Source organism: Triticum urartu, chromosome 4 (genome assembly GCF_003073215.2).
Source record: "Triticum urartu cultivar G1812 chromosome 4, Tu2.1, whole genome shotgun sequence".
Lineage (NCBI taxonomy): Eukaryota > Viridiplantae > Streptophyta > Magnoliopsida > Poales > Poaceae > Triticum > Triticum urartu.
Window position 1 is genome coordinate 98,175,906 of NC_053025.1, and position 9,060 is coordinate 98,184,965.

The following is a 9,060-nucleotide window of genomic DNA, read 5'->3' on the forward strand; positions in this document are numbered from 1 at the left end:
GTTTCGAGCGTACTGTTACTTGTGCACGGAATGGACTGCTTTCCTAACATGAAAAAACACACCGAGACACGGATACTATCACGCCGTGTGATTTGGACTCGACTCTTTCTCTCTCTCTCATGTTTTCAACTTTTTCTCAAAAGAAATATAGAAAATGGTACTAGTAATCTAAACATCTTGTATTCCTTTCCAGAGGGAGTAATTCCTAACTCCAACTTAGACTGACCAGTATAAATACCGGGGCACGCGGAGTGCAAACTGCATCCTACTCTCCTAGTTCTAGAGCTTTGGTATCTAGCAGGAATCGTGGTTATAGTTTACACATAGTATGCCCGTAGCCAGGCATACATACATGGACTGTGGCAAGCTCATGGCCTTTCCACTCCTCTGCTCTGCCGTCCTCCTCGGCACCGCCGCAACCTACAACACCGGCGGGGGCGTGGCTTCCTCCACCACTCACCTCCACTTCTACATGGACGATTTCTACACCGGCCCGAACCCCACAGCCTTGCGCGTCGTGTCCGGCCGCTCCCTCTCGCCCGACAACGGCACGGCGACGTCGCCGCGGCAGTTCGGCGACATAGTGGCGCTGAACGACCCGCTGACAGAGGGCCCCGACAGGGGCAGCGCGCGGGTGGGCACGGCGCAGGGGTTCGCCGTGCGGGTGTCGGAGGGCGGCGTGGTGTCGGACCTTAACCTGCACCTGTTCCTGGAGGCCGGCGAGTACAGCGGCAGCTCCGTGGTGGTGAATGGCCGCGTCGACCTGGACTCGGCGACGCGCGAGTCAGTGGTCGTCGGCGGCACCGGACGGTTCCGTTTCGCGCGAGGTTACATGCTCTCCCGGGATTACGAATACGACCTCGCCAATGGCGGCGTGGTCGAGCTCGACGTCTACGTGCAAGTGCAAGACTAGAAGCGGACACACGCGCTCGCTCGCATTTGTGCCTGCTGCATGTTCGCGATTCAAAAATCTGCACGTACAGTTTCGCAAAATAAAATAAAATAAAACTGTAATAATCTGCACGTAAATGGGACGCGATCCGTTTCATGTGTGTATGTGCGTCCCTTAAACTTTTACATAGACACCAAATAAATGGTATAGACGTGTTTACACGAATTCGTGGCGTACACATGTATGTATCCTTTTTTTTAGAACTACACATGTCTGTGTCTATTTCATGGAAACTTTACGGGCCGCCTATTGAATTGAAAAAATAAATTGATTTTAGTCGAATTTCTCTGGACCTAATAAGCCGAGGACGTTGCGGCTGATTGCGGTGTCACTGACACAAGGAGGAAGAGGTTGCCTGGTTCGAGTGGGAGGCTTTTTCGATTTGGTGTCGCTCCGATTAGATGGAGGCGAGCATGAGCCGGCATCACCAGTGAGAGCGATCTAGCACCTCGCGAAAGCATCGACGAGTGGTGTTACTGTCGAAGGGGAGGAAGCATGCATTAGGAAGAGTAAGAACAATAATAAGGATGAAGAGTAACAACCATTGAATTTTAATCCAAGGACTTAGAGGGGGGGAGGGGGAGGGCTGGCGGCCCCAAAGTTTATGCATTCATCAGGAGGGTCGAATGGCATGACTACCATCAGGGAATCTTATCCATTTAGCCGCATACACATGCCATCAGGCTTTCATTATGTTTAACAAACATCAAACTCTGTGTAACTTGATGGATTTTGTCTGCGGGTACGCGTAAGATTAGGTTTTTTATGGTAGAACCAATCCATCAGGGTTTAAGTCATAGACTTGGCACTAGTGCTCATATTTTTCAGAACTTATTTCAGTCTTTCCGACGATATTTGTTCAGTGGGAGAAGACGTATCCGTCAACTATGAGGCGTCTGTGGTGCCTTGGTCAATCTCAAATGTTGTGCTAGCTCAGTATTTGAGAGATACTCATAAGGATAGGGTCTACGTGCGTTTGTACATAGGGTGAGTGTATGTGAATATCTGTGACTGTACCATAAAAAAATTGTTTCGAGAAGGGCCGGTAAGCACCTAGTCACCGCAAGGGCATTGGAACTCCCGCTGCTCTTATTGCTTGGACAATCTGGAAGCACCGCAACGCTTGAGTTTCTTATGGAGCCACGCACCATCGCATATCCGCATGATCCACACTATACATGAGGAAGCTCACACCTGGGCGAAAATGGGTGCTCGAGGGCTTAGTAACATCAGTCATGTGACCTAAACCTTTTGTATCTCTGGGCTGAGCACCCCCCCCCCTCTCTTTGCTTATTGCATTCTCATTAACGCCTTCTAGTGTACGATGCACGAGGAGCACCACATGTAACTTCTACCCCTCTATCAATGAAGATACGGACTATGCGTATTCACGAAAAAAAGAGTCAGTAAGTACCATAAAAGTTCAAACGGTTACAAGATATATACAATATTAGACTTGTGTTGAAGATCATGTCATTTGTTAATAGGCATCAAATATTAGTCTTCCACATGATATCTCATCATCGAAAACACGAAGGTTCAAACGAATCAGATGTGACATTTAAATAGATGGTTATAGATATGTGTCAATCAAAGTTTTGATCGAGAGAGAGGATAAACTTTCATGCTTGCTATACACAACGGATGTGCTGGGAAGACCTGAACTCAAAGAGAAGGAAATTTAACTCATATACACGTGCTGAACTTTCTCCTTTTTCGGGAAAAGAAATAAACTTTTCATTCAGTAAAGCTAGTTTTCTCCATATTTGGAAATGAGTCACAATCTTTGCAAGTTTTCACCTGAAACTACAAGATATTGTTTTTTTTCTTTCATGCATTCACATGGTCACCTAATGTAAACAAATTCTCTTGATCCTTGATAGAATGTAACTCCCTTTATTGATGTGACTTGACTAGCTCGATAGAAAAAAAAATCTCCTTCATGGTTCATGCATTACATCTAACAGCAACATCGCATGGCTTTTATTCATTGATCGTATCTAGCAAGTTCTCTCGCATAGAGATTAAGTGGAATGCGACAGATAGTATTCAGCTGAAACTAGAAGATACATGTTTTGTCATGCATTCGTGGTCGTTAGCGTAAACAAATTCTCTTGATTCTTGATAGGATGTAACTCCCTCCATTGGTGTGACTTGACCAGCTCGATAGGAAAATTTCTCCTTCATGCTGCATCGCATCAGTCAGGAACATCACATGACTTTTATTCGTTGATTGTAGCTAACAAGTTCTCTCACATGGAGGTTAAATGAAACGTGACATATAGTTTTAACCTGAAACTGGAAAATACATTTTTTTTCCCATGCATTCGTGCTGATTAGCATACACAAATTCTCTTGATCCTTGATAGGATGTAACTCCATTCATTGGTGCGACATGCCAGCTCGATAGGAAAATTTCTTCTTCAAGATTCATGCATTACATCTATCAGGAACATCACATGGCTTTTATTCATTTGATCATAGCCAGCGAGTTCTCTCACATAATAGAAGCTAAGTGGAAAGTGATAGATATAGTTGGTCACATATATTTCTTTCCATACATGTCTATCCCCCCCCCCCCCCCCCCCCCCCCCCCCCGGACAAATATGTATGTTTTCAAATGACATCATGTGGGACAAATACACAAAGGAAAAATAACCATACTCAACCATTTGAACGTATTATCTTTGGTGTAGGTTAATTATCTCTGATTGAACATAATTATTTTTAATCAAAGATAATTAACCTACATCAAAGCCACCACAACCCAAGCCTAGAATGTCTCGTAAGATGCATGGCTTGTTTCAAAACGTATTGGTATTGCGGAAGAAAGAGCAAATTGCCCAGAACAAAAAAACTCAACTGCTTGGTGTACATACTTCTGCTTCACAAATCACACATATGGGTCTGCAATCTCGCCATCGTGCTCTATCTCCTATAAAGTTTTGATGGATGACAGGAGAGAGCACTAGTAGATTACGAAAGAGTACCACGATTGGGTTATAGAAAGTTATTGGTGTTTTTTTACTTCTTAAACAATACTCCCTTCTGGTTTAGTGAGCTCATCTTGCAAATCACATCAACCAAGAAGACCTACTTAAAGTTCTAGGCAACATATTTGTGCTGCATGCATGGCCCTCTCACTCCTTCATGCATTGGTTGATTTTACATTGGGAACAAAAAATGATAGAATTTAATATGAACATGGCTACCTTTGCATGTTCCCAAGACAATGAGCCTTACAAATTGGAAATTTCTGATTTTTGAAATAGGCCCTCTGAACCAAAAAGGAGGGAGTAACTCATTGTAGTACTGGTTCTGATAGTTTGCAAATAATACTCTATGGGTGAAACAAAGTGAATTTTATGTCCACTCCAACAAAATGGCTACTCCCTCCTTCCATCTATATAGGGGCTAATGCGTTTTTCAAGACAACCTTTGACTATTGACAAGATTAATAGTACATGATATGCATACTGTGAAAATTATATCATTGAAAGCTCCTTTCACATACGAATTTGACGATATGCTTTGTGTAAGTTGCATGTCATATATTATTGCTCTAACATTTGGTCAAAGTTAGCCTCGAAAAATGCATTAGGCCCTATATAGATGGAAGGAGGGAGTACGAAGCATAAACACATAAGCTCACAAAGCAAGACGTACATAAGAAGAAGGAGCACGCATCTACCTCCAAAGAAAGCAAATGCAGGAAATTTGTTTCGCCTCATGCCCCATGAAAGTAAACTACCACCAAGAGAACTAGAAAGGCTGCTTCTGACTCGTCTAATGAGTCTTTTGATGAAGAAATGGGTGATGAAATTCCCATGTATGACCAGGCCGCAATCCTAGACAAACCAGCTCAGAGAGATTTCAGGATGATGATTGACATCATTGATAGTGCAGCATATGATGCAAAAACAAGTGATGTGAGCACTTTGGGGTTGCCAGAAGATGTTGCCGAACTGGTAACGAAGCATAACCTTGAGAATGAAGCACAACCTTGAGATGAAGAAAATCACCAAGAAGCTCAAGAAAGCAGTTAATGACAAGCAAGCTCTCGAGAAGATGAGAAATGAAGCCAAAACTGAATACGAGAGAAAAAGCCTGAAGAAGGAAATTGTTGATATCACACAAAGTCCCTCAGTGCCATTCGGAATGAAAAGGTTGAATGGTATTCCGAAATACACATGGATGTGTTTCAGTTGTGTGATAGAAAGACGAAGAAATTGATTGCATGGAAGATCTTGCTCGCAGGAGAGTGCAAGAGGAAAATGTCAAAAAGCACTAGCCAGAGCTACCAAGCCGAAAGGAAAGAAAGATTGCCGTATTCAGATCATGGCTTCTGATGTTGTTCCTATCAGCACGAGTGCTCCCTTGCAGCAGGTTCTTCCTTCCCCACCTCATGAGGATGAACCAGAGCAGCAAGTTGCCACCGAGGTCATCGTTCTGGTGCCCACAGCTGAAGACAAGCAAAATGGTGTTGTTGACATCTTTCTCGATAATCCAGATGAAGAAAACGCACCACCTCAGCAACAGGTCCATGATGAAACGAAGTGGAAATTTTATGTCCACTTCAAAAAATAGCGATGGAGCATAAACACATAAATATAAATGAAAAATTACAAAATGAAAATAGAACGACACTTTTGGTTTCGCACTTGCGAAGTTTATCTTTTGGCTAAATAGGCCCCTCCAGCCCTTCGTATCCCCCAAATATAATATAATTATCCCCTACTTCTGTGATCCTAATTTCTTGGCTACAGCCACGTGGAGGCCCATCTGTCCCGGTTCATATAAGAACCGGGACTAAAGGCCAAGGGCTTTAGTAACGACCCTTTAGTCCCGGTTCCTAAACCGAGACAGATGGGCCTTACGAACCGGGACAAATGACCCTTTTTCTATTAGTGCCTCCAGCCCTCTGTATCCCCTAAAAATAATATAATTATCCCCTACTTCTGTGATCCTAATTTCTTGGCTACATGGTACACACCTCTCACTCTCATGAGTGTATTAACGAGTTGCTCGACTTGTTAAGATCGTGATAGTTAAGGCTCACCTCGTTAAGCTTATTAAGCTTTAAAAAATTGGCAAATAAAATAAAATATGTGTTGTGTTTCACTAATGAGCTTAAACGAGCTGCTGGTGAAATTTGTTAGCTTGTTTGTCAGGCTTAACAAGCTGACATCAATGATTAGTTATGTACATAAAGAAGTGAATGTGAGTTTAATGAGCCAAGCTATCGAGTGGTCATTAAGCCCGCGAGCTACGAGCTTTTAGTTCACATTTTTTCATTTTTCACACCCGCTCACAAGCACTCATCCTTATTTCTTCTAATAATTCTACTCCCTCCATTCCATAATGTAAGATCGTTCGCAGTTGTCGTGTTTTTTGTATTATTGTCCAACTAGTTTTTGAGGTTCAGTAAACTTTCTTTTGTATCCATGCCCACACCGTATTTATTCGTTTCTGACTATATCATATTTTCCATATTCATCCAACCGTAAAGGAGTAGCAGATACATAGAAAATATTTTGCTATCAAACAGGGTCTAAATATGTGTTTTCCCCATATGTATCTGACGCTATTATGGCGACATGGTGACGCAGATCGACCGGTCCAACTTCACCATTGAGCACACGTACTCCTACCGAACTCCGATTTGGACTTGACACTGTGCAGTTGTTCAATCCTATCAGCCAGAACAGCCACACATGCACGCAAAAGTATATCATGGATCGATCCTGTGTCGACCCGGGCATCTCATGCTTTGAGAACCATCGGCCCCGCGCGCGCACCAACCTGTCATGATGAAAAGCACTTTCTAGTAAGTACAAAACATCTCGATCTCACCTACCTACGCCATGCAATTCTTATACACCTTGGAACGGCGCGCAGGTCGGCCAGTACTTGCGCGCCATGGCCATCCACCACAGCGTGCAGCTGATGGCACTGGCCTCTCTGGCGCTCGTCGCCGCGGTGGCTCCAGCCACGACGCACCTCCGCTTCTACATGCACGACATCGTGACGGCGGAGGCGCCGAGAGCGGCCACGGCGGTGCGCGTCGTCAGGGGCCTGACGCCGCTGCCGAACGACCCCAGCAACCGCTTCGGCGACATGTACACCATCGACGATGCTCTCACCGAGGGGCCCGGTGCGGCGTCGCCGGTCATCGGGAGGGCGCAGGGGTTCTACCTCTTCGCGTCGCAGACGGACGCCGCGCTGCTGCTCAGCGCCAACTTGCTGTTCACGGCGGGGAAGCACAACGGCAGCGCCATCGCCGTGTTCGCCAGGGACGCCATCCTCGACACCGTCAGGGAGCTGCCGGTCGTCGGCGGCACCGGCGCCTTCCGCGGGGCTGCTGGATACGGCCTGCTTCGGACGAATACCTACAACGCCACCACCAACAACGCCGTGCTCCAGATCGACATGTACCTGCAGGTGTAGGCACAGCGCGTGCACGTACGTTTTTTTTCTTTTTGTAAAACTCCCTCTGCTGTCTTCGGCCAACTGCCTAGTAGGCGATGTGAACTCCTCCCTGTATATGGATGTGCGGTTTTCACTGTTGTCACTCCACCCAACTATCATACTAGTGAAATGTGTAACTTCGTTTGTTGCTCTTACTAAATACTATATGAAACAGTCGACGAGAAACTCCCCCCACATGTGGATGTACATTTTTCACTGCTGACATCCCGCCCCACCTACCCCATCAGTGAGATGTGTCGTTTCGACTGCTGCTCTGGTCAGCTGCCTAGCAGTCAATGCGCAATTTTCAGTTAATAAGGAGTTGACTCATTTAGTAGTAAAGTTGCATCTTATAGCACTAAAGTTGGTTCCTACAACATCAAAGTTGGCTACAAATGTTCATCAAAACATACCATAGGGGCCTAGTTTCGAAAAAGCAAGTCGTGCTTTTTTTTGTCAACGTGAGACAAAGACAAGAAATTGAGAAACAGTATAACGCGGCGAGCTACGTGTCTCCACAACGATTTGGCATTCTGACCCGTACAGTTGACTCGCTCAACGCTTTGGATGTTCTGGTCGTTCCACCGTGCGATCCGTCTATTCTACTGCGCCACTCAAGCGCCCCGGCCGGCCCAACACTAAATGGGCTACTGCTGCGAAGACCCACCTGGAGGCCCTCTCAGTCACCGATGCAGCGTACCCTTCGATTCTGAATACATGGTTACGATTGGATTGACGCGTGCGTTGGGCGCATGACTCTAGAGGGTTCTCTACAATCTGCGAATCAGGCGATGGTGGTGGCAGCGGCCTCCTCACACCAGCGCACACCCTCCCTGAACCCTAGAGCCGACCGCCACATGCCATCCCTGTACGTCAGACCCCCCGCTTCTTCTCCTTCCTCTTGTCCTTCCATGCTCCATCCCTGTCGCACAACGACGGCGATCCACCTAATGACAGATAACAGACGGCAGCCGGCGGCTTCCTTTGCTGCAGTCACTGCTGGGGAAGAAAAAGAGGCATTGTGCAACTGCTGCAGCAACCCTCTGGCTATTAGACCTCCCGTGACTTCCATGCCGCTCGGATCCAACCTTGCAACCAACTTCCAAATGGATTCTCTCTGCGATGGCTGTGGATTTCTGACGGGAAGGAGAGAGAGCCCCATTCTCCCCAGCGTGCTCACTTTGGGAGATAAACTCACGTGCGGAAGGTACGAGCACTGCAAGTTCATATTACGATTTGATGAATGTATTTTGTTTACTGATTCTTACTGGTCAGTTTGAGATGTATCATTTTCATGTTCATCCGTACTGCCGCTGGTGGATTAGTTGTTTTTTCTTAATTCTGAATTCTGAATTGATAGCTCTGTCAGGGCTGAAGTATAAGGCCATGGTTTCAAATAATGGGATGAGCAAACCACATGCTAATGCTAAAAATATTGGCAAATATGTATGTAGTATGTTCGATATCATCTCCCCATTTTGTTCATGTTAGAGGAATAGAGGTAACTGATTGACCTTATCTATGCATGGTGATCTATGATGCTTGCTCCTTATTTTTTCTGTTTCCAGAAAAATGTTCTTTAAGGCAACATTTTGGTTGGTCTCATATATTTTGAAGGATTGCTTAAGTGAACTGCAAAT

General features: G+C 45.4%; 2 protein-coding genes across 2 annotated transcripts; both read left to right on the forward strand.

Moving 5' to 3' along the window:
* The first annotated feature begins 272 nt into the window (after window positions 1-272).
* Window positions 273-1,219, forward strand: LOC125553624 (dirigent protein 1-like). Its single transcript, XM_048717382.1, has one exon. It carries the CDS (start codon window positions 329-331, stop codon window positions 911-913), a length of 585 nt encoding a protein of 194 aa, XP_048573339.1. The 5' UTR covers window positions 273-328; the 3' UTR covers window positions 914-1,219.
* A 5,489-nt stretch (window positions 1,220-6,708) lies between these two features.
* Window positions 6,709-7,606, forward strand: LOC125553625 (dirigent protein 21-like). The gene is made up of 2 exons (XM_048717383.1): window positions 6,709-6,779; window positions 6,851-7,606. Exon 2 carries the CDS (start codon window positions 6,872-6,874, stop codon window positions 7,397-7,399), a length of 528 nt encoding a protein of 175 aa, XP_048573340.1. The 5' UTR covers window positions 6,709-6,779; window positions 6,851-6,871; the 3' UTR covers window positions 7,400-7,606.
* The last annotated feature ends 1,454 nt before the right edge of the window (window positions 7,607-9,060 follow it).